This window comes from Hippopotamus amphibius, chromosome 8 (assembly GCF_030028045.1).
Source record: "Hippopotamus amphibius kiboko isolate mHipAmp2 chromosome 8, mHipAmp2.hap2, whole genome shotgun sequence".
In the NCBI taxonomy this organism is placed as follows: Eukaryota; Metazoa; Chordata; class Mammalia; order Artiodactyla; family Hippopotamidae; genus Hippopotamus; species Hippopotamus amphibius.
In genome coordinates, this window is record NC_080193.1 from 75,109,883 (window position 1) to 75,136,253 (window position 26,371).

The 26,371-nt window shown below is 44.8% G+C and overlaps 1 protein-coding gene across 1 annotated transcript in view; it reads right to left on the minus strand.

The window, feature by feature from the left end:
- Window positions 1-270: 270 nt before the first annotated feature.
- The window catches only part of TRPM8 (transient receptor potential cation channel subfamily M member 8), a 71,294-nt gene continuing 45,193 nt past the window's right edge, over window positions 271-26,371 (minus strand). Inside the window, exons 18-24 of the mRNA XM_057745186.1 lie at window positions 25,477-25,618; window positions 24,206-24,377; window positions 21,040-21,217; window positions 11,676-11,866; window positions 3,983-4,082; window positions 2,869-2,902; window positions 271-321 (exon numbers count right to left, since the gene is read on the minus strand). Of these exons, the coding sequence (XP_057601169.1) occupies window positions 271-321; window positions 2,869-2,902; window positions 3,983-4,082; window positions 11,676-11,866; window positions 21,040-21,217; window positions 24,206-24,377; window positions 25,477-25,618 (868 nt within the window). The remainder of the gene's footprint in view (window positions 322-2,868; window positions 2,903-3,982; window positions 4,083-11,675; window positions 11,867-21,039; window positions 21,218-24,205; window positions 24,378-25,476; window positions 25,619-26,371) is intronic.

The window sequence follows — 26,371 nt, forward strand, 5'->3', positions numbered from 1 at the left end:
GCAGTGCTAACCTTGGGTGGGGGGGTACGGCAGGGTGGGGAAAGTAATGTGAGGGCGGCTTCTACCTGTTCTTTCCTATATCCCTATATTATTTGAATATTTTTTATACCATGCATTATTTCCAAATCTGATCATATGTGAAAATAACTGAAAAAATATCGCGATTTTTGAGTTAGTCTTAAAATATGTAAATTTTCAGAGCAAAAAGAAGCCATTAAAATTACTTACCTTGCTAGAATTAGGTTTTTCTCCATTAGGGTCCATGCAGGTTTATTTGATTTTATTAGCAATCTCTTTCAAAAGACCCTTGAGATCATTAAGCTTGAAAGGGGAAAAAACAGAACTGGTCTTAAGATTGATTTTCCAATTTTAAATTCTAAATTATGACTCTGTGGCTTTTCCACGAAATAGACGTACTATGTATGAAATAGCAAGTATGGTTCATGCCCGGAGCATGGCAGACGCCAGGTGATATTCAGACTCTGTCCATTACTAATTTATGAAATCATATCACAAGCAAATAATCATTAGCACCAATTAAGACTAGCTTTACTCAAATAAAAACCACTAGTGATTCCTACGTAGAAAGGATAGATTACAACACAGAGAAGTAATATATAGAAACAAAAATGTTACATGTGACTAATAAAATTATAAGGTATCAATAAAGTTTTGCTTTGATAAAAGTATAATATAATGAAAATAATGTGATATAGTACTAATCAAGTTTTTGCAAATAAAGTCTCCCCTCACAGAAAAGAAACAGTATAAGTAGCAAAACAATTTACGTAAAAGGCCTAATAAAATTATTTTCAATACATGCGTATTTCACAAGTTTTTACACAAGATGCATGAAGATCACTTTACATTACAGGCCATTTTGTTACACTTAATAAAAGCTATAGACATATCGCAATCTCTGCACAGTTGGTTTCCAACTTGCTATATCACTCACTCAAGGAAAACTCTCTGTTTAACTTGGGCTTATTTCCAGTATTAGCCTCTTCATTTAACTGTTTTTTAAAAGGACAAAAAGAAACCTTAAGGGTTAATGGCTGCCTAAATTAAAGAAGGCATAGTAGGATTCCTACTAACAGATTTAAGGGCAATTGTGAATGACCTTGTTTTCTGGTGTAAGCATGAGATAGAGAAATTTTTTGTTTTGTTTTGTTTTTTTTTACTGAAGGGGCTTTGGGGAGTTCTCTGCATTGGTTGGCAGTAAAACGACTTTAATACACTGTGTAAAGTAGGGTTTAAGACACCAAGAGCTTGCTCAAGAAACAAGTGGCCATCCCTACAATTCTCCTTGGATAGAAAGGGGAGACTTTTCGTTGCTCAGAAGAGCAGGGGTAGAGGAAGGGGAAGGGAATGAAAAGCGGAGAGACGGCAGGGGAGCAGGGGAGAAGGAGGGAGAGGCAGTGAAATCCCGTGGGTGGTGGCCCATGGCTCTGTGTTGTTTCCCTGGGAGCTGCCCAAATTCAGCTAAAACCTGCAAAACGCTTGGTGTAGGTGGGCTTCTCACAGGAACCAACGAAGGGCGGAGCTCCACAGCCAGGGACACCCAAAGGGGGCTGGCCCCGCGGGCACTCCACGGAGGGCCCCGCAGAGCCCTGGCTCGTTCGCGTGTGTGGACAGCCTCCAATCATCTGGGACCCCCTCAGCACGCCCCCCCCCCAGCACCCCCCACTGCTCAGGTCCACCATCCCCACCACTGTGTCTGAGAAATAAAACGGTTGCTGGAAGCCACTAAAGTGTGCGGTTGTTTGTGGCGCAGCAACAGGGAACTAAAGCAGACTGTGATGGAAACTTTCTGCACAGGGGTGTCTGCACAAAATGTAGCGTCATCCTGAGTGGCTGACTCCAGCGTGTGGAGCAAGCAGCTCCAGGGGAGGGAAGGAGAGGAAGGCTTGGGAGGAAGAGAAGAGCTACTGGAGCGGGGTGAGGGGCGAGGTAGGAAGGGAGCAGGCATCAGCCCAGTGTCCTGCACGGGACCAGAGTTCAGGAAGCAAGGCCCACGGAAACACAGTCTCAGATCTTTTAAATGCTGCTGGTAACGAACACATAAATACATATACAAGAAATTGTGAACTGAATAAATTATCGTGTTAGAGCTCTGAGAAGAGCATCTTTTGTTCATTTATTCAATGTTCCTTGAGACCCTACCATAGGCTAGGCGAGGTACTGGGGGCTGGAGACCCTGCCACCCCAGATGGGGGTATCGTCCAGGTGTGAAACTGCACAGCCCTGGGGGGAGTGTGACTTCTTCACCCAGGACACTGTCCTCAAAATGCCATGATGAGATATTAGAGATCACCTCCCCTTCAGAGCCCAAGGGGAAGCCCGCGTTTATGAATCGACTGTCATTTCAGCTGAACGAAATCCTAACTTCCGGCTACCCAGCTCAGGGTGGAGGTGGGCATGCTCTCTCTATGCCTAATTCTTGTATTTGTGCATCTGCAATTCAAATGAAGTAGGTGGCAAATTAGAGTGGCAGCAAAGACTGGCATAGAGGCTCCAGGCTCCCAACCTGCTTTTCTGAGCCTTTCTGGTGTTCCCTGTCATTGCAAGCATCTGACATCTGAGAGAAAAAGAGAAGAGGGGTCCTGGGTCAGGCAGAGAGAAATTTCAGACATCGTGGAAATGGGACTTCAGGGCTCTTCCAGTGTGGGCTGAGGGCATCGGAAAAGCAATTCCATTCCAGCACCCAGACTTTATACAGTGAATAAAGAAAGCTGAGTACGGAACAGGGTCACATCCATTTTTTTTTTAACAATTAACTTCATCTATTTTTGGATACTGAGCTCTAGCTGAAAGCTCAAAGATAATAGAGATTAAAAAATATTTCCCAAACTATAAACAGAACTATACCTTTGTATCCAGCTGTCTAAAGCGATGCCTCATTCTCCAAGGAAGTTAAAAAAGAGAGAACAGAGAGAGAGAGAAAGAGCTATTAGGCTCCATTTTACAGTCTTTTAAAGAACAAAATACAGATCATTTTCATCTTCAGCTAAATCAACGTCAGCTGCTTTTACCATTTTTACTTTCTTGCTAATACCCAAGTGAATCAGAATCCTACTCTCACCCCAGTTGGAAGGACAGCAAATAGAGACTACCTTTGTTGATAGCGGGTGAAAGGTGACCTGTAAGGTCCATCTCTTCCTTCTAAAACTAAGGTCTCTGAGTCTAGAGATGGAGGAGAATAGACACGTATGCATTGTCACTCAAAGAGAAAAAGCACACTTCGCAACCATTGCTCCCATAGCTGTGCTGAGTCTAACAAAGAGATTAATTGTTCTCATGTTTACTCTTTCTTTGTTAGATTGAATTTTGAGGTGTGTTTTGAGCTCTCAGTAAGAGTGACATCTGACCATTAACCATGTTAACCCCACTTTAAATACGAAAGGCACGCTCTTGGAGGCCCTGCATCCCACATTCCTCGTGGACCATCTACGGAGTCAGTGACTTATCTAGTTCTATGGGATGTTTACAACAACTCCATGTGACTCATAAAGAATGTTCAGGACTTCTCAGGGACAGCCGTCTGTAACAGATCGACCAAAGGGTTTTGCCATCTTCTAATCTCTCTGCTTCTTCCTCACAGAGATCCATGTGCGGACCCTGCGAGGTAACACCATCGCCCACGATCCGTGGGTCTTCCCGGAATCCACCTCTGCAGCCGTGGCACAGGGACCCCACTTTTGTCATCTGGTCCCACGGCCCTACCCTGCAGGCTCCAAATACCTCTTTCTGCCCTTCAGTCAGAAGGACAATCAGATGGCAGGTGGGTGGTTTCTGCCCTTCCTGAAAGGCGGACACACCCTTTTGTGTTTGTCACCTTCAGCTGCCTGCACCGTATCCTCTTGGTGCCACTGCTCTCTGCTGCAATTCTCTTTACAGAGTTTGCTCAGATAAGCTGCCTGTGTTCCGCCTGCTTCCGTACACAAGGGGAGCCTTGCAAAGCGGGAATAAACGACTGACATACTCCTCTGACGTGTCGTTGGCTTTTGTGTTGATCTTGACAAGGTAATTTTCTTTCATGACACCCTCCCACGCCAGAGTCATGTTGTCTTCATTTTTGAAACCTTGAATAATGAGACAAAGAAAAACATTCACATTGTTTCATTTGCCCCCTCCCCTCCTAAATCAACACCTGCTAGGCATTTCGCCATACTCTGGAACCAAGAGAACTAGATTTGTCCGGCAGAACCCAATCTGACTGATGTTACTTACTAGTGAGAGCAGCAGAGCGATGGAATATTAATAAATTTCTTGGTAACAAGGAGGAATTGGAGCTTGCATGAAATAGGAATGCAATCTTCCTTCCAAATAGAGATCCATCCACAGCCTGTCTGTGTGTTTTGTGACTTAACAAAATCATTTCACTAGTAAATTTGGTTCTCACATTTCATATGTGCTCCTGTCCCATTTTGATAACATCAAAATGCTACTCTGGTCATTCAGTTGGATAATTACTGACGGATTGCCTATTCTCAACCTAACATGGGGAGAGAAATTTTGGAGGAGAGGAAAATCATCCCTGGACATCATTCCTACCCTTTTGAAATATGCGGTCTGGGTGTAGACTTCAAGGAAAACTCTTATGTTTAGACTTTTCCTCTCACCTAAGCCAGGTGTGCTGCAAAATTGGCCTTGGGACTATTCCAGCAAGATTTTTAGCTCTATGTTTTTATGGTGCCTTAGCCTTTCAGATGGCAAGCAAACGAAAGAACAAATCCACGTGTCACCTGTGTTTCAGGTCCTAGTGCAACGGACAGCAATCCTCCACCTGAATTCACAGAGAAAGGAAAGAACCTCTGTTCATGCAGGTGTCCGTTCGGAATAAACGTATCTAGTGTTTACTTTTACTGTGTTCATCGACATGTTAGAGTTTAGGAACTGTTATAAGATCTTCCTAGACATAAAAAAATTAATTGGGAGTCAAAGACAGAACCAACACACAAGCAGCAGGATTGAAGCAAATAAAAGTTTGTTTTTAAATGGTGGTTATTCACTTTAGAAAAGTATTCCTAACTGAATTTCTTTCGACTGGATTTTTCCTAGCAAAGTCATTTCCAATGTCTTTTCTTCAAACTAAATGTATGTAGAAGCCTAAGAAGAGTACTTAATAATCAATGGGAAGGATGGATGCTCCTGAACTCAGGTGGCTAAAGAGCAAGAATGACCAATGACCAAAGGTCCAACCTCTTTAACAGTCAAGGAAATGCTGATTCAAATGATGACATAGAGTTTTCACAACCAAACAGGAAAATTAGCAGAGTCTAAAATAATGGCTGTACCATGTGTGGAAGAAGCTGTGAATAAACAGGTTTCGCACATAATGGGAAAATCTGTAAATTGTTACAGCCTTAGGGAATGAGGGATGGGAAGGGGGCAGCAGATGTCAAAAGTACATACACTGTATCTAGAAATTTCTCTTCTAGAAAGAACTCAAAGGAAAAAAATCACTGATGTGCTAAAAACGAATACATAAAACTGTTTATCATAGTGTTATATGATAACAAAAGAGGAGAAACAATCTACGTGTTTAACAAGGGATTGGTTAAATGAAATGTGGTATACCCATAGGCTGGAATATTCCACAGTTAAAAATTGACATAAAGATGTATATTTATGGCTATGGGAGATGTTCTCTGAGAGAGTGTTAGTTAAATGAACAAATTAGATTATAAACGTGTATGCACAGAGCAATCAACTTATTAAACACCCACACGAGAATGACAGAACCAATACCGAACTGTTACCAATATTTCCCTCTGGATGATGGGTTACATCTGCTCTAGCTCTTTCTTAGTTGTGTTTTTCTATGTTTTTTGACTGTTTTATAAATAAGCATGGATTACTTTTCAATCATGAGAAACACCAAACTTTATAAGAATGCATATTTTTTACTATTACTTGAAGATGTCACCAAAAAAGTACCAAAAATGGAAGTTTGGATTTTACCTCTTCTGAAAGTTATTTGAAAAGTCTTGTATTTTTCTCTAAAGAAGAGCAATTTTGAGCTTAAACCCTATGATTGTCCTGTCATGGGAGGCAAATGCAAAGTAAATATAGGAAATGAATCCCCGTGAGAGGATTCGACGACCACAGAATGCTATGGTTCTGGAATTAGTCATCCCTAAAGAAAAACAAATGAGCAGGTAGTGATCAGGACCCCCCCCCCAACCCCGTCACCGAAGTCTCCAGGGAGTAAACGGGACTCTTGGCTCCCTGTCTTCTATCATCACTGCACAGTAGCTAAAGGATCCTGTCCTGTGGTCTCCCATTCTCCCTATTTATTTATTCCTTCCCAAGACTAAGAACAATTTGAAGAGAATGCAGATGGCTCAATGCCTGTTTCTCCGATTACTGTAAGAGCATCACTCTCCCAGGTGTCCATCAGGGACACAGGTGCAGATTAACACGGCTCATTTCTGACCCGTTTGCTTTCTCTGGTTGAAGCTTCTGTCCATTTGCTGGCCAGGTTGGGGGATTTGTTTTCACTTTAATGTTCTTTCTGTGCTTAATCATTAAATAAGTTTGGGGGAATGTCCTGCCTTCTTAACCCATCCTGAATCCAGAGCACTGATCTGTGCTCCACCTGTGCACTGAGTTTCTTGATTTCACTGATCCTGGGCTGAGCACAATGTACCTTTAAAGCATGGACCTTCATCCCATATGGTTTCTCTACCTACCCACCCCCAACTGGAATCCCACTAGTGATGGGGATTTCACTGCCCCACAGGGTATCACATCATTTCCAGGTAGCACTAATTGTTAGCCTTTGCTTTTCTTCTATACGGTGTCAAATATCCTCCCTGCAACTTTTATCCATCCTTTGTTTTATTCCCTGGAGCCATTCAGGAAGCAGTAAGAAACTTGTTGCCCGAGCCTCTAGTTGGCAATACATTTCCTAAATTTACTTTGCATTTGCCTCCAAATCTGCAGCATGGATTGGTCCCCTGGGTTCTACAGCTATTCACACATGACTTGGCTTCAAAACAGACTCAGAGTTCTCAGACACTTCATTACGCACCTCTGATCTTTGGGTGTGGTCTCTAGTACAAATTCCAGGTCTCAACTTTCAATTCACATCCCTGCTGTAAAGACTTTACATTCTTTCAGTTAGGAATGACTCACTTTGTCTTCCAGGGCAAAATGATGAGGGGAAAGATGGCAACTTATCCAAATTGTCAAAACACTTCTCTTCATTAGGAAAGGCAGTTACATATGCGTGATAGCTAACGACATTCCCCAAAGTGACATTTAACGTCGTGAAATAATGCTGTTAAAGGAGCTGACAATGAGGATTCTTTAAACTGTGACACGAGATGGGGGTCGTCGGCGCATTTACACTCTGAAAGCCAGACTTTAAGGGATCATGGCTCCAGCAATAACACAGAGGTAAGTTGTGACTAATATTTAAGGTCCTATTCTTAAGTATCTGTCCTCCATTTTTCTATGTAGTGAAGGAATCCCACAAAAAATGATGGTTCTTGGCAAGTTAAAGTTTTCTTAGTCATGACCAATTATCATGTCTAGGTTAGTAAAATTCATATTTTTACTTTCTGAACCATCAAAATATTTGGGATACACTAAAAGGACAGGGACGATTGGCCCAACACAGAACCTGAATCCCATAATGGTCGTCAGTGACCATTTTATCAATGAAGAAAAGACCAGAGGGTAACACATAAACACTCCCCCAGCAGCCCCAGGGAGACACAACACAGTAAACAGCAGGAACAAGGCATAGACAAAGCAGAAGGTCTCTAACGCATCCTGACAAAAATCAATATGGAGACAAGACCAGCCTAACCGTATTCCTGTAATTGTTTGAACTAGATTCTCCCTTAGGTTATTCCTTTCCCAAATGGCCCAACAACCAGATTTTTGCTGTTGAACAGAGACTCTTCTTTTTACCGGTAGTGCGCTAACGAGGGGACACATGTCAAGATCCTGCCCCACTCCCCAAACCCTAAATTGACGGCCTTCCCCAAGTCAGGGGAACGAATGTCAGGATTTAAGAAGCATCATTTGACACGGTGATCTGAGGATGCTTGTTTGGGGCCTTGGGAGTTTCTTTGTTCATTTCCATCTTGAGGGAAACAAGTTCAATCAGGAAAAGTGTACGGTGCTGTGTGTTTCATGATTTATGTTACCATTTCATGCACTATTGTGTCTTCTGTCTGCATTTTTTCCTTCCCCTGGGACTCAGGATGGTACACAGTGACACAGCAGGCAGGGGGCGGGAGGCAGGGAGGCTACGTGGAGCTAGAAACCGGCTGTGGGACACTGACCAGGGTGTTTCATTGGTCTCCCTGCAACCCTTGGCCCCACAGACCCCTCTCGCCTGTCATCTGACCTCTATAACGTCTCTCTCTCACCTCTCCTCCGTCTGTGGGTCCCTCCCAGCATCTACGCCTTTGCCTGGCTAATTCCCATTCATCCTCTAGGTCTCAGTTTCAATTTCCCTTCCTCCAGGAAGTCTTCCCTGACACACTCTCGTCTGGGGTTTAAGCGTCCACAATGTGGCTGTCATGGCACCCTGCACATTCTCTAAATTAGCGCTTCCTATGCTTCTCTATTAAGGCTTTCTCGTTTTTCTTCTCCTGAGATTATGAGCACTGTTTGAAGGCAAGGATAGCCTCTACCTTATTTAGCACCATTTCCACAGTGTCTGGCTGCTGCATGGTGGGTGTCTGACACACATTTGTTGAATTAATGATCCCCAGGCCCCCTTCACTCTCTGTCTGGCAGGCTCCCTGTGACACTGCCTCATTCCAGGGCTGGCATCTCTCCAGGCCACGGCCCATGAGCCCAGCCCCTACATGGCTGTGTTCACAGCTGCATCCACAGAACCAAGAGTTAATATTTGTAAAGGAATGAACGCCTCCTGCAATACTTTACAGTGCTTTTCATTTATGTGCTTGTGTAGGGAAGGCTCCTCTTCATGTTCTGCTTGTCTTTCCCGTGCACAGTCTCCATTCATCCCTGCACTCCCTCTGCTTTTAAACCCAGATCCGCAGTAAACGTGTGTGGGTTTTACAAAAATCTTCCAAAGACAACTGTGGCAGGAAATGAGGCTGGTAGCCTCTTGCTTTTGGAATTTATAAGAACTCAGTGATTTTCCTTTCTTTTATCCACCTACTGAGACATCTTATGAGCATTTTTTCATTGGTTCTTGGCAGCTGTTTAGAATCTAAGCGATAAGACTAAGTGGATAATTCATAAACATCAAGGCACACACTTCTCTCCCAATTGCTGAAGGTCTTTTTCTGGAACCAAGTTTCTGCTTTTCTATACCATCCACTTCTATTACAGATCCTGCTCAGAAAGGAAGTGCTCAGGAAAGTTTATTTCAAGGAAGAAAGACACAGCAGATATTCAAATTGCTCGTGAAAATGCATCAGTTTTAGAATATGGCAAGGAAAAAGCAGCCAAGTACTGAGAAAGATCAAGAAGCTGTTTCTTAAAGACCCATGCTCAGTTGTCTAAGTTTTGAGGCTCAAGAAAAGCACAGCAAATAGGGCTATATGTGTACACAGGGTCACCCTATGGTGAATGCAGCTATAGCCATTATAGCTTAGAAATTTTTATTCTAAATTGTTTGAGGCATCAAAGATAATTTTGGACTGCTCAGAACTATCTGGCTAGAGAAGTGTTTTCATTTCTTTTTTTTAAATTAATGAATTTATTTTTAAGGCTTTATTGCAGAGCTTGGGCTCTAGGTGCACAGGCTTCAGTAGTTGCAGTACTCAGGCTCAGCAGTTGTGACTTAGTTGCTTTGCAGCATGTGGGATCTTCCCGGACTAGGGATCAAACTTGTGTCGCCTGCATTGGCAGGCAGATTCTTAACCACGGCACCACCAGGAAGTCCCAAAATGTTTTCATTTCTAATGTGTCAAATCTAGGTTTAATATGGCAGGTAAGTTAATGAGAGATAAGCCCCCATGTACAGTGCCCCCAACGGCAATGGCTCAGCTCAGCTGTGAGGTCTGGGTTGGGAGGGCAGTGAGAAGCTTGCTTTCTCTTGATAGGCCAGCGTGGGAGGGAGGGGGTGAGGGGGAACTCTCAGGGGATCAGCTCATCCGGCTTGTTCAGGGGCTGCCTGGTGTGATAAGTGGCAAATTAGAGCCACGGATTCTGCCCACCCCACGTGTAGGCTGCTCTCCCTTAGGTGGGCAGGTCTGTGACTTTCTTTGACCAATAGAACGTGGCAGAAATGACATCATCTGACTTTCTGAACCCAGGGCCTCAGAGACCATGCAGCTCCTGCCTTTTGCGGGAGTCTAGCCTCCACACATGGCAGCCGGAGCTGGAGGACACGGAGGCTCCCCAGTGACAACCCAGCCAACCCCACACACGTGAGCACACATGGACATTGGGACCAGCCAGCCCACGGCCTGCCTGTCAACAGCCGGACACCGCAAGGAGCAGAGACCTGGCCCAGGACTGGCCCACGGAATCATGAGCAGATAAACAGTGGTTGTTTCAGGCAACCAGGTTTCAGACGGTTGTTACACAATAAGACACACAACAGATCTGACGAGAGACTCAGCGAGACCCTTCTTTGCTTTTCCTCAGAAAGGAGACTGAGAAAGGAAACCCTGCAGGTAGCAGGGCGGGGTCCAGCCTGAGTCACCATGTGAGTCAAGTGCCCACACAGTAGTCAGTTTTAAACACGCATCAAGCCAGGTAGCACGGAGCCAGCCCAGGACAGTGCCCCAGTTTCGAGAGGATTTCTGCTCTTTCCCCTCCTGCCGGTGCTCCAACCCAGGGAAGGGAAGCAACAGCAGCTGGTGAGTGAGCGGGAGGGAGGGGAGGAAGCAAAAGAGGAAAGGCAGCAGACCCACCCTTGGTGACAACTCCATCGGCTGTGGGGGTGCGCAGGGTAAGGGGAGTCTCCCCCGGATGACGATGAAAGGGCTGGTTAACCTATCGGACCTCACGGCCCAGTTTCTACATCGAGACTGTTTTACCAAGGAAAGTCATCCTAAGATTTGCTAGTTCTCTAAGAACAATCAGAAAAGTCATGAGCCCTGCTGGAGTCAGAGCTAAGGTCTTCCAGGAAATAAATGTCACGGAAGCAACAGAGAGCACGGACCAAGTCACATTCTGACACCATCCCATGAATCGTGTTTCCTTACCATCCTATTTTCATCATTATTCTGTCCGTCCAAAAGTGAGCCCCCTGGAATAAGTCTGCCCCGGCAGATGTAGAAGGCTTTCTTAATCTACTCTTTCAATGTATACATATGTACAACTGAGTCACTTTGCTGTACAGCAGTAATTAACACAACATTGTAAATCAACTAAACTTCAATAGAAATAAAAAATAAAATAAATAAAACAAAATAGCTATGAAACACTACCATAAACAAAAAAAAGAAAAAACAAGAAAAAAAAAAAATCTGTGGACACGGACAACTGTTCTAATTCTAAGTATTGTAAACTCTACTAACATATTAAAATTGTGCTCTGTAAATTAAAAAAGAAATCTACTCTTCCTCTCGAGTAAATCACTGGGGGGTCTGATGCCTGACCTTTACAGACAGATACCTGTGGGAGCCAAAATAACTGTGATTAACCCTTCCTGTTGAGATGTGGACCAGACATCTTCCCCGAAATGAATCCCCGCCTCTGAGCCCCAGCACAAGGGATGAGCCACTCACAGCAGGCGGAGGACTCGGTGTTCTTCTCTTTGCAGCAGCACCGGAAGCATTTCCTGACCACCATGTAGAAGTAGGCGAAGACCACGAAGGGGAAGGGGATGTTGAGGCGGCTGCAGTATTCCTGCACCAGGAAGTACCTCTGGAACTTCCACACCTGGTCGTTGTTCTCCTGGACGGTGCCCACGGTGTAGCTGGTGGGAGAGGAGAGAAGGTCAAGCCGCAGCCTTCCATGGGCCTGGCCATGTCACGGCCGAATATGGCCATATTGGTACCAAGTTCTCGCTGCCATAGGAGAGAAGAGTCCACGCAGGTATCAGGGCCTGAGCAGCTCAGCACCAGGCACTCTGCCCTTCATGCTGGGCCTGACTTGAGTCTGGCTTTTCCTGTTGTTGTTGTTTTTAAATCACAAAAAATTGTCCACTGAACTTTAAAATGATTCCTATTTCAAGATCTTTCAAGGATTCTCTTTGTCCGTCAGTCTGGTATTGTGTTCGAAACCAAGAGACCCAAGGTGGTGATTCTCGTGGGAATAATTTGCCTATGTCACTGTGGGAGTTTAATTATAAACAACCTGGGAGAGCAGTTTGTTAATATTTATCAAGGGCCTTAAAAATATTTATCCCTTTGACCCATTGATTTTACTTCTGGAAATCTAACCTAAGAATAAGGAGATACTGAGAAAAGAAAATACAGAAATGGTTATACACACATGGGTATCTGCCACAGCACTCTGAGTAATAGCTACCCCCACCTTCCACCCAGCAGCATGGAACAACCAAAATGTTCAACCGTAAGAAAATATATCGCAAGTTATGGCCAATCCATGCAATTACATTATGCGGCCATTAAATTTATGTTAATCACTAATTTTTATGCTTTTGGGAAATGTTTATATGTGCGTGAAAATAATGAGGCTCAAATTTTTACTTACAACACAATCTCACTATGTAAATCACAATTCACAGGGAGAAAAAGATCCCCACAACAAAGAATTAGGAAAATGTCTATGGGGAAAATGTCTGATTATACCACTGACCTATCTGTTACAAATTAAACCAAGACTGTTAAGTAGCTAACACTTGTTACACACCAGACACTGTTCTAAGCAGTCTACTTGTGTTGGTTGATTTAATCTGCAAACAGGTCTCTGTAAAAAGTAAATGCTATTATCATCTGTGATTAACAGATCAGGAAACTGAGGCACAACAGAGGCAAGTAAATTGTCTGAGTCCCCTGACTGGGAGGTGATGAAGTCAGAATCTGGACCTCAAAATCCAACCCAGCACCTATTTGCTCTGTCACTACATGATGCCACCTCATGATGTGGAGTGTGAATGTTTTGAGCTATGCTCCATTTCATAAGGATCAGGTTGGATTACTCACTAAAAGATGACTGTGTAGCATTTTACCATTTGTTGAAGTTCAATAATCTGAGATACTTTTATTGCTAACACCAAATCACCCCTTCAAGAGCCAAAGAAGCAGCAATGAACCCCTTAAAAGCACCTAACAGCAAATCCTGACTGCAGATAAATTCATTTCTCCAAACTCTGGGTAAAAACTTCAGAGGCCAAACCTTGCAGGCAGAGAAACGGGATACATTTGTTGTGAGACCTCACTCTCACCCCTTCGCACACTACAACCTAAGACTTAAACATCTTTAGCCAAGTGAAGATCATACACACGAGCAAAACACTAGCCTACACAGATCATGGTTGTGGCTTTGCTTACAAGCTTGGTTCTGCTTATTTTGGCATTTACTGATGAATCAGACTCCTTGGAGCTCTCTACCAGGTCCTGGGGTTCAGGCAGGGCAGGCTTTCCCAGAAAGTGCCTCTTCAACAGGGTATGGTCTTTAAAGCAAAGGGAATTCATGTTTGCTGAGTATCTACTATAGGTAACCTTCTATACTAGGCATGTAAAACAGTTTCTTGACTGAGTCAAGTGCCCACTGAATGTGGTAGATTTTCTAGGTGGAAAGCAGACAGGGCTGTGATGCGTGAGGGTGCAGCATACTGGATCTGGCAGGGAGTCTGCCGTTTCCTCCAAATGTAGGTCAGGCTGCTCCGAGGTGAATATCAAGCACCATTATCTGTCCTTGCCGGTCCCTGCTGATTCTGTGTCTGCAAAGGACACAGCAGGCTTCTGTCACTGCAATAAGAGAGGACGGTAGGCACGCCCAGGTTAATGAAGTCCAGGAGAAGAACCTGCCAGGAATCATGTTTTGCTACATACTTTGCTCCAGAAAAAGTATCACCATTCAAATGAGCCCCAGGAGCATCTTAAAATCTTATGTATTTAGCCAAAAATGGATGCTACTGACTGCCCCTAAAACTCAAACACACACACACACACACACACACACACACATACACACACAAATTGCATCCATTGTAATGCATCAAATGTAGTTTGTTGAGGTTTTATCCAAAAGCAATGAATAGCTCCTACTGAAGGGAGGAACACTCAGGACGCTTAGAGCTGGGGAAGGTGTCTTCTCCCTCCCTTCCTTGGGAGCTCCAAGTGGAACCGCAGCTGAGGAGGGGTCTAGTGGGAAGAGATTTGCATCTTGGCCTAACTGGTCACTCAGAGGCAGTGAGAAACATCTTAATGTCTTCCAGGTCATCTGGAAAAGGAATTGACAAACGGTGACCTGGGGGCCAAATCCAGTGCCCAACCTGATCTGTAGGGCCCATGAGCAGAGAGGCGGGGGTGGGTGCAGGGTCGCCAGACACTGTTTCTTTCTGCACATCTGGCTGAAGCTAAGACTCTCATTCCAGACCAGGCTAAGAGCCCTGGTCTGGAATGCACTTGGGCCAGTGCCCACAATAGGGGTTGGCGTTTGTATCATTCTTTATTTTGAAGAACTCTGCCTCCATCACTGCCCCAGGTGCTCCTCAGGACAGCCCAGCCTCCTGCTGGAACCTCTGCTTCCTCCGCACCTCAGGGTCCAGGTACACCCAGTGAGCAGCTCTCCTTCCCTGGGCAAACGGTAAAAGCCCTGATCCGCGTCCCAGGGGGTGTGGGTGAGCTGGCTGACCACTGGACATTAACACCCAAAAGCCACGTTGCATAGATAACACATTTCCGGGGGTGGCCATGCTGAGGTGTGTTTCCTTAGGTCCCCCCTTCCCCAGAGAGCAGCAGGAACAGGCAAACTGTGACCTGGGGGCCAAATCCCACCCCAAACCTTCTAGATTGTTCTTTTTCTCTCAAGTCAGCTCCAGACTCAGCCAACAAGACGTAAGGGTTCCCCAGGGAAGGTTGATAATTGGGCACTGCATCCAACTGCTTTGCTCAAATAATTTTTATGTTCCTCAGACACGGTTTTTCATTTCCGTAGAGGACAGGCTGAGTTTGGTGCTGATACATCCCCAATGCCCTCAGCAAAACCAAATGTCCAGAGCAGCTCAGAGGCCAACTCTCATGTTCAGACTCTCACCCACCCAACTTTGATAGTTGCCCCTCGCCCTGCCAACCGCAGACCATCTAGTGTCTTCCCTGAGAGGAATTCTGTGAGGTTCCCTTTGACTCGGCATCTCCCATGATATCTTGTGCCCTCAGCTACCCAGCTGGCGGGAGCTCGGTCCCCTAAGAGCAGTTGAGCAGAGCACCTCGGCTGAGCACAAGATGGGAAGGAAGCAGGAGAGACAAACTCTCAGACATTCACTGACAGTGAAAACGTTACCAAGAGATAAATGTTTAGGATTCAGATAGCCTTGTACATGGATGAAATTCAGCAATACATTAAAAGAGTAATGTGTCTGACCAAAGAACAAAAGGATGACTAAATATTAAGGTCATTTATACAATTCATTTTCATAATACATCATAGATCAAAAGGAAAAATGCCGTTCTGATTGTTGCTAGAGTGTCTTCTGGCAACATGCAACATCCATTTCTGATTAGAAGAAAAAGAAGAAAGGAGCTTAATAAATAAGAAATATGAGGAAACTTCCATGACATGATAAAAGGAAAAGAGAGGGGAAAAAAAAGAATTTGGTAAGGAGACTTGTTCCAAAATAAGTAAGCAATACTTCATAGCCTTCCTACACATCGAAAAGTAGTTATTGAAAAAACATAATAGAAAAAAATGTCTCACTTACAACCACAAATGGCTACAAAAAAAATGTAACAAAAAAATCGGCCATCTTCATGTGAATAAAGTCTTAAAACTTTACTGAGAAACTATATGTTTTTGAATAAGTGGAGAATCACATCACTTTTTCTGGCATTTTTACAGGATGTCAGCTTCCCCTAAATGACTCTACAAAGTTAACATCATCACAATAAAATTCATTAAAGAAATTTTTTGGAAAAGGAAAGAAAAAAGGATTGCAGAAGATGAGCCTTAGGCACTCCATATGATTAAAAATATAAGAAAAGCCAGGAAAGTTTCAAGTAAGAATAATGAGAGGCACTCATACAACAGATGTTAAAATCATTTTTTAAAAATCAGTAATTAAAGCCGTTTGGTAGTAAAAACCAAAACAGAAAGACTGATCAACAGAATGAAAAGTCTGCAAAACTTCACAAAGAAAAAGTAGATGCTAAAACAATGGCAGAATTTTAGAATCAACTGAATTACAAGAAATTTGCTGGCTAGATTGCAGTCAGGTAAAAACCCCTCTTCCAAGCTTTTCACAGATTTCAGACATTTTTCCATCTGCTATTCCTCCCCCGACACACCAGCAATATGCAGGGACCCTTGATGACCCTGACTTTTTGCACCCACGCAGTGCCCCAGCGGGCACGTTAAAATGCTCTACACATCCTGCTTCCCCTCTCGCTCTGCAGTCCCCAAAAAGCATCAAAGCTAACAGTAAGAGACAGACAGCGATTTCATTGCACTGATTTTTGAAATGCTAACTGTTTATCATGTTTCTGTCAAAGTAACACAACTAAGGTTGTGCCGTTCGCCCGTGTAAAGACTCCTGAAATCTCCCTTCACCTGCAGGGAAAAGTCTGAATTTTTTTAACAGGGCGTAAAAGACACTCTGTAACCCAGCCCCTGCCAACCCTGCCCCCTCCGCAGTCACTGGTTCTCCCCAGACTAGCTTTATCTCCTCTGCTTCTCTCTCTCCAACCAATGCCTGTAGGGTCCTCTGAGCAAATGTCTCCGCCACTTGCTGCTGCCTACCCCCAATATTTCTCACAATTACTAACCCCCACTCTGCACCACAGTCCCTTGTAAAGAGCTCTCTGTGCTGCCTGTATTGCATCGTATCTTACTGAATCATACACATCATATTATATTACTATGTCTATGTGCCCATCTCCTCCCATTTTAACCTCTCTGCCTCCAACTCTTCATTTATAAATGATTATAAAACCACACCTACACAAAAATGATAAATAAGTAAACGAGGCTGCACGTGTAAAGCACTGGGATGTGCCTAACACAGAAGAGTATCAATATTAGCTGTTGTTATTGTTACAATTATCTGCTCTCTTTTTCTTCTTTTCATCCCATTTGAAGACTGGGACTGCTGAAGTCACCCAAATGTTTAACTTGTACCCCGTGATATTTTCTTTTTTCTTCTTTTCTACATATTCATAATGAACATATATTATTCCTAAGATTAAAAAAAATTTTATCCTTAGAAATTATCTTAGACAGGGCAAGTCTGATGAGTCCTTTTCAGCAGAAATGCCTCGGGTGGATTTATCTTCAGGACACAGTGCCTGAAAGCATCACAGCTCTGTGTTAAAACAACTCCGAGTCATCTACTGACCTTAAGTTCACTTCGTGCCTCTGATGAGCCGCACAGGGCCTGTGATGGATAATTTTAATGTGGAATAATTGCAGATGTTTACACCCATTTCCTTTCCCTGTTGAATACCATCTAGAGAGCTCACCAATATTGCTTTAAAATTCCCAAGTGTACATTTATGTTACAGTTCAAAAGGCTGCCATTGTGCATGGCTAAGCATGGCTAATCTCTTACACGAATATTTTGATGCAGTCCCAGACGGGGTCACAGCCCAGAGCTGTTGGCTCGGAGTGAGCCCAGAACACCCATCACAGCCATCAGAAACAGTATCCTGACGATTTAGCCCAAGGATGGCAAGGGCGCTTGGTCTGGCTGCTCCCAGACAGGTATTAACAGAAGAAAGGCCTCTACTTTAGCCCAAGACAAATCTAGGAAGGCCCCAAGAGAAGGGAAGTCCCCCAGTGGTCACACACACACTGAATGAGGCAACAGTGGGGCGTGGCCCAATGGCTCAGGCCTCGCAGGGAAGAGACCCAAGTTCAAGCCTGGAATGGACACAGGCAAGATGGACAGCAGTGCACCCAGGGCCACAGACGCGGAGCTGCCCGACTTTCACTTCCTCAACCTGAAAATCACAGGCCGGACTTCTGTCCCTCTCGATTCCAAATTCTGTCATTTTAGGATTGCCATGCAGATAATGACTTACAAACTGACAAGGTCCTCAAGAATGGCCTTGGTGAACAGCTCATAGCACACAGACTCAGGAGAGCTCTAAGCGCTATTCCACTCTGCCTCCTGAGGGCTACTGAATCCATGTAGCTCAAAGGCTGTCGCCTTAGGAGCTGTCAGCCCTTCTGCTTAATTTTTGTATGTATTATATTAGTGGTCATTTTTTACAGGGACTACCCGATGTTCAATGTAAAGGTTAATAGGACAGGTTATCACTGTAAACTAGGACCCCAAATCATTTCATTCCCTCCTGACTCTTGCTTCAAGTTTGGAACTTGGTCCTCCCTTCCCTGCCCTCATGTGGATACATAGTCACCCGTCTCTGCCACCCGTCTCTGCAAGCTCAGACTTGGGGACCTCTGGCAGCCTGACATGATCCAACCTTCCCGTAAGCAACACAGGCATCTGGATTCCTGAGTCCTTCCCCAGGCCCCCCGTTAGGAGTAAAGATGGGGGGGCGGGTTGCACATTCCCTCTTTAAGGCCAAGTGGGAGCAAGGGCCACGTGATCTCCGTGGTCCAGGCACCTGGCACAGAACAGATGTTGTACATCTATGTGATGAACACCTCGCTGGTCTGACATTCACCATTGACATGTCTCAGTGAATAACAGACCAGGAAGCTAAGTTCCTAACTGATAACTGAATGATGAACTAAAAGCAGAAAGAATCTTGTTCTCTTCACTCATGGAACAAACCCAGGAAGGGCCAGGTGCTGAGACAGACACAATCTCCACCCTCCAGAGCTCACAGTCTAGAAGGAGAAGACGCTGTCACTGAACAGGGGCCCACGGAGTCTCTACACACAGTGGGGATGGCACGAGGACCACTCTGGCAAAGGATGCTGCCAGGCTCCTCAGAGGGCAAGAGGAACGGGCAGGAGATGGTCGAAATGGGACAGGTAATGCCGACAGAGGAATAACATTTGCGAAAGTTTCAGGCGCGACATATCACCCCATCCAGGGACAGACAGGTGGGATGCCCACTGGGGACAGATAGCAGGGGTGAAGGCTGAAGGTGTCTTCAAAGCTCAGATCACGGAGGGCCTTGGAGGAGGCTGAGGAGGCTGAAATTTACCCTGAAGTCTATGGGGAAACACTGAAATCCTTCCAAAATTTTAAGCGGAGAAGTGACATTTTAGAAACACCACTGTGGCCACAGTATAGAAGCTGGACTAGAGGAGGACACCTCTGTACACCTGAAAACCAGATGATCACTCACGGCTTGGCCCCTAGGATGTGTGATGTCCTCAGATGCATGTGTCCTCCCTCCAGCCTCACTCAAAGAGAGGCCACTGACCAACAAAGAAAGATGACTCTTGTCTGCAGTCCTGGTACCCCTCAGGGCTCTATGTGATAACTGTCTTCTGATTTTTTTTCTAAATTTTGGAAGTAATGTGTGATCATTGTGACGAGTGAAATATATACTTGGTTTTTTAAAATTTCTTGTTTTTATTGTCAGAAAATAAGATTATGCCATAAAAATAAGTCTGCACTGAGCTTCTTATATTTAACAAAATGTCATCCTTCTGAGTCAATAAATATAGATCTCACCTTTTCTCTTTAAGGGCTGCATAATAGTCTGTGGTATGGATACAAAGCTTTGTTTTAATATCCCCTTATCGATAGCCATCAAACAATGATCTATATATATCTTTAGGAACGATCCCCAGACGTGAATGGGCCAAAGGTTTGCATATTTTTTAATAGCTATTTTCAAATCACTTCCCCCAAAGTTGGAGACAATTCACATTCTTGAGTCCATTTCCCAGCATCATCACCAACACTTCTTGTAACGTTTCCTCACCTGACAGATCCTAAACCAGCCCCTCATTGTTGGTTTCACCTGACCTTTCCCACCCACAATGTCAAGCCCCTTTCCCCCCGATTAGTGGCCATTTGAATTTCTCTGAATTGCATTTCCTCTGCCCACTTTCCACTGGCTCATCTTTCTCTTACTGATTTGCAGGAGCTCTTTCTATATTAAGAATTAGAAGCTTTTGTTCACCTTCAGGCAAACACTGCCCACAGTCTATCACTTATCACATGACTTCATCTGCGGTCACCTTGTTTAACGAAATCAAATGTGTTTTTCTCGTCTTTCATCGTTTCTCAGTTTCAGATTTCAACTACAGTTTTTCTTTCCCCCCAGGGTTTAGTAAATAAATTTTTTTTAATTTATATTTTGTTTTTAAACTGCTTGTCTGTCTGTCTGTGTCAAGATTCATGTACGCAAAATAACCACCTACCTCACAGCAACAGCATAAAACTAAGGTGCCCCCACTTGGACCCACCACATGGGGCTCTTTGATACCCTCCTAAGAAAGATAAAGGGGCAAGATAAACATGACTTCCTAATGTATTAAAGAGAATGGCCAAAGGCAATAAAAACATTTCAGAGTCACCATCGTGTTCTCACACCAACCTCATTAGACGTGAGCCCCAAAGGAGACTCACTTTCCTGACTCTGCTCTCCTGATTTGTACTTAAGCTAAACATTTCAAAGCAGCAACTAACTAAAGGCTGAGTCCCTTAAGCTCTAGAATCCATCCCATTCAGTCCATAGGAAAATGAGAGCCTGGGAGCTGAGCTGAGATGCAGTCACCCCCAGGCCAGCATCACAGCGCTCAGGGGAGATTGCTAAATGGACACTAAGCATACAGACTGAACATGCTGAAGGGGGTTACAGGCACCTGTCTTTGGGGTCAAATAAACTCTTGTTACAGCTTATAAGGACATGCTATATTTTTAACACAGTCCCTTCGAGGCCCCTCCCCACCCCAGACCTCCAGTCCCCTAGAGACCTCTATCATAAGCTCCTCAAGGGAGGACCTTTGTTGCTTGGCTCCCGATTCCTCCAGCCCCGCCTGGCTCGGGGCCCGGCATGGCGTGGACCCCCAGCCAGTGCGTGACGGAGCACGTACCCGAACATGGCGACTAGCAGGTTGACCAGCAGGATGTTGGTGGAGAGCATGTAGATGCACACCAAGGGGATGGTGATCCACTCGGGGAAGCGGGGCAGGTTGTGCTCATCCAGCTCCACGCACAGGGGCTTGGACTCGTTCCCGGTGAAGGTGCAGTGGGAGAAGTCATACGTGGTACCTGAGGATGCAGTGACCGACAGGCAAAGTGAGGATCCTCTGGAAGGGGCAGTGCTAAGGCATCCCAAAGGGACACAAGGTAATGACGAGCCAATGTGTTGGGTACTGTCCCAAGGCACCCTATCCAAGCCAGGTGTAAGTCTCAGAATCACGTGCTCATCCACTCATTAAGTATTTATTGACTGAGTAATATTCCATTGAAATAATACTACTTGCAGCAACATGGATGGACCTAGAGACTGTCATACTGAGTGAAGTAAGTCAGACAGAGAAAGACAAATATCATATATCGCTTATATGTATAATCTAAAAAGAAATGGTACAAATGAACTTATTTACAACACAGAAATAGAGTCACAGATGTAGAAAGCAAACTTATAGTTACCAGGGGGAAAAGTGGGGCCATAAATTGGGAGATTGGGATTGACATATGCACACTACTATATATAAAATAGATAACTAATAAGGACCTACTGTATAACACAGGGAACCCTACTCAGTACTCTGTAATGACCTATATGAGAAAAGAATCTAAAAAAGAGTGGATATATGTATATGTATAACTGATTCACTTTACCATACACCTGAAAATAACACAACATTGTAAATCAACTATACGCCGATAAATTTTTTTTAAGTATTTACTGAGCAGTTACTATGAGCCAGGACGTCACTAAAATGGAAGGTGAAACAAGGTCAAGGTAAAAGAAGGTCAAGGTAAACATGGACTTTGCCCTCAGGGAGCTTTCAACCTCTTTGGAAAGGTAGGCAGATGATCGACCACACAAGTTGAACATTTCAGCCCTGAAAGTGCTAAGAAGGACACATACAGTGCGCTCCGTGGGCACAAACTGAGGCAGCGCATCCAGGAACAGCTTCCACAGGAAGGAAGCATCTCTGAACTGAGGACAGAAGGATGAGTTTGAGCCAGCTAAATGAATGGGGAGAGAGGGGTGCCCAGAGTATCCAGAGAGAGAACAGCATGTGCAAAGGCCCTGTGATAGGGGGACTGGAAAAGGCTGTAGATGAGAGAATAGGATGAGCGTGTTAGCATGTTAACATTTTTATCTTTATACTAAAAGCAATGGGTAGGGGACTTCCCTAGTGCCTCAGTGGTTAAGAATCCACCTGCCAATGCAGGGGACACAGGTTCAAGCCCTGGTCTGGGAAGATCCTACATGACTCGGAGCAACTAAGCCCATGTGCCACAACCACTGAGCCTGAGCTCTAGAACCTGCGAGCCACAACTATTGAGCTCACGTGCCCGACTACTGAAGCCCAGTGCCTAGAGTCTGTGCTCCACAACAGAAGAAGCCACCACAACGAGAAGCCGGCACACCACAACTAAGAGCAGCCGCTGCTCGCCACAACTAGAGAAAGCCTGCACGCAGCAGCGAAAACCCAACTCAGCCAATAAAGAAAGAAAGAAACAAATTTATTTATTTTAAAAAAAGCAATAGGTAGCCATTAGACTGCTAAACCAGGTGTGACACATCTGGTTCTCTTTATTCAAGCATCACTCTGGCTGCAGCACAGATGGCAAGGAGCCAGGGGGAGATGTGAGGAGGTTATGATTAAGAGCCATGCAGGCAGGTGATGAGGATGGCTTGAGGTAGTGGTGGTGGGAATGGTAAAAAGTAGCTGGGTTTCAAAGACATTTAGGAGATAAAATCAACAAAACTAGCTGATGAACTGGATGTGGGGGAGGAAGTCATAGGAGGCGCCAAGGACGTGACATCAAGGCTTCTGATTTGCACATCTGTGTGACCGGCGGTGACAGATCCTAAAATGGGGACTTGGAGAAAGTCTGGGTCTGGAAGGGAGGATGGAGAGGTGTGTCTGAGAATCTCAGAGACAGCAGTGGGTGTGAGTGCCTGCCCCTCCGGGAGTCAATCTGGGCTAGAGATCATCACCTGAATTGTGAGTCTGAGTTCAGTCCTGCCAATTGGTGAGAAACTGGGCAGAGAAGTCGGTACTGCACCCGTTTTACCTGCAAAGGAACTGAGAGCCAGAGATGCTAAGTTGCGTCCCAAGGCACACAGCACAGACATGGCTGGACCAGGATTCAAATGCTGCCTGCCACTGGCTCTTCAGGTTAGTTACTGGGAGCTGCCTCCCATGGGGCTGAAACACTAACATGTAGGACTGTCTGGAGGACAAAACACACATATGTAAAATGGCGAGTACAGTATGCAGCTGGAGATAATAATAATAACAAGGTGCTTTTCCATAGCTGCATGAAAAAGAGCTGTTTCTAAGGTTTTGGAAGAGGCTGCAGCAGAATAGGCCAGAAAAACTCCATGAGGCCACAGAGATAATTGAGAAACACCAGGGAGCTGAGAAATGCAAGCACAGGGCCAGGCAAACATCAGGGTAGTTTTCTCGTGGCAGGACACAACACGACAAGCCCAGGCTGCTTTCAGCATCACAGAGATGCTCTAGATGGTTTATCCAAAACACACACCAGTTTGCACATGTCTAACACTTTCCTTATGTGAACTGGGTGTGGCCAAATTAATGCCCTCTCTGCCACCATTAACCTTCCTCTGAAAGACAGTTGACAGGGGGCTAATGCTGGAAGTTTACATTCCAGCTTCCAGTGCAAATTTTTTCAATATTGCACTTTTTGAAATAAAGGAGCACCCCATCACTCTGTCGTACAGGACAGACTCGCAATGCTCGTTTCTAAACCACTGAGGCTTCTTGTGGTCATCGGCCACATTGCTGTTGGAAATATGAGAAACACTCTTTAAAAAGGTTTAAAAATTGCAGGCTGAAATGCTGGGGACATGCTTGCAAAGTGGACATAAGATCCTGCTCAGGAGAAAGAAAAAGTTTTGAGGGTTAGTGTCCATTGCCCAGTGTTGGCTGGACTCCAGCTGCCTGCTCCTAAGACAGCCCCCAGGGTCAGAGCGGGGAGCCCTGTAGGCTGGTTCTGGAAGCATCTGCCGCCTCCCAGCTGTCCCTACCCAGGCCATATCAGGCTCACCGTCCACATCACTGGGCACTTGGCCGAACATGGCCAAGTAGGGCTCATAGATGACCGAGCGGAAGATCCACCTCCAGCGATGCTCGTTCTGCCTGAGGATTCCTTGCCTGGCCACACCGAAGGCCACCATCCACACGGCAAAAAGGAACAGGAAGAAGAACACGTCGATCAGCTGTCACAGGAGGACAGGAGAGCAGAGTCAGGACTGTGCAAGAGTGGCTCGTCTGCTCCGCTGACCCCGGAGAAGGGCAGAGCCTCTGGGAACCCAGACCCTAAGGCATCCAGTGCTCGCCCACTAATTTTTAAAAACAGCCATCATCATCCTTAGGTCTCAGGGCATCTATTTCCCAGCACTAAAACTGACGATGCATACATCTTTGCTTGCAGGTCCCCAAACCAGCTTAGCAGCAGAGACTTTCTGAATGAGACCAGCCTGGGAGCAGAAGAGGGACCCAACTCTGGACCCCCTCCTCCTCTCCAGCTCACATTCTGTAGACCCCTAAACTATTGCCTTAGTTGTTTTTTCTTAAGGAAAATAAAAGCTCTCCTTTTTAGACAGGAATGCACTGTTTTATCTTTTTTAATGTTTTGCGCACACAGCATGACTTCATGGTGACTTGATGCCCCAGATATGCTTTGAATTAAAACCACAAACTCAAAGGAGCTCAGCGTTGGAAAGGAACCTCCAGATGAGCTCATCCCAATGCCCATCTGATTTAAAGACAGAAACACGGGAGGTTTGGGTCACGTGGAAAACAAGCTGAGAGAAGCAACATCGTCGGTGTGTAATTATCTTTCTGTTATTACTCCCCATGAAGTGGGTCTGGTAGTACTTTCCTGATGTCTGTATCACATAGTTATAAGATTAAAGTTCCAGTCCTCGCTATGCCTCTAGCTCACTGCATGTCTCCAGATGACATATTAACTTTCTTAAACCCAATTGTCCACATCTGTAAAGTGGATATAAAGTCCCTATCCTGCCTAGGTGCCTAGTGAATTGTTAAGACTCAAGTGAAAGCACTTGGAAACATGTAAAATCTAGAGATCTTCCTTAGCAATGCATTGAGTTATGCTGTTTGCTCCTAACAGTCATCTTCTGTTAAATTTTAACCTGGAAGGGGCACCTGATGTAAACACATCACAAAAGCAAACCCTACTGATTGTGAAATGCAGCCATAATTCTATGGACAAAATCTTCCTCTCAACAATAAAAGGAACCCTGGATACAGCCAGAAGAAGGGTAACTAACTACCAATATTCTTCATCCTTACCATCCTCTGCAACATTATAATCTTGGGTCCTAAATTTCTGCTGACCGTGAAAATGTGAATCAACCTTAGTGTGAATATAATGTAATCCAGGCAGAAAATCACTCGTCCGGAGTAGAGCGAGGTTTTGTTAGAAGGGTGGAGACTGCGGAAAGAAGGGGAAAGAATTTGTGAGATAATGACAAAATAATTCCAAGTATGGCTTTTTATCGTTGTTTATTTCTGGATTGCGTTTGCTAATATTTTTTTAAAACTTTATTGAAGTATCGTTGATTTACAATCAAAATTTTACTCTTAAAAATAACCAACCATGAAGAAACGGCCAAAAGTCTGGGAACTGAGAGTAAGTAGGATTAGACCCGCCCATCAGCCACCGAAAGCCAAAGGCCATGTCTACTGCCCTCGTGGGCTCCAGGAGAGGCAAGGACGTCACACAAAACAGAGCTTTCAAGATCCCCGACACTTCGGTCCTCCATCCTAAATACTACTGCACGACCGAATCCGGACATCACCAGCTTCCTGGCTCACAAGCTTCTAGAATGACCTCAACCACTTGGGACTTGACCCTGCCAGGTTCCCCCCAGTGAAACTTACCTCATTTGCACCAGATCATTTGATTAGCTAACCACCTGCTAGCGTGCTCATTGAAAACCATATGTGCTTTCTAACTGGAATGCCCCAGAAATCACATCTAACCAACTGTGATTCAAATGCTGGGCCTTTAACCCAAGCAGAAAGGGAAGGTTTTTGGAGGAGGAAAAATTGAGTTTTTATCCAGTTTAAATTGCAGAGTGAGAACTCACTGTAAAGCATCTCATTCTGGGGAGGCGTAAACATGAGTAGTCGGGCTTCTCTGCTCCAACGGAACCCTGAGCTTTACCTTGAAGCTATCTGGGGA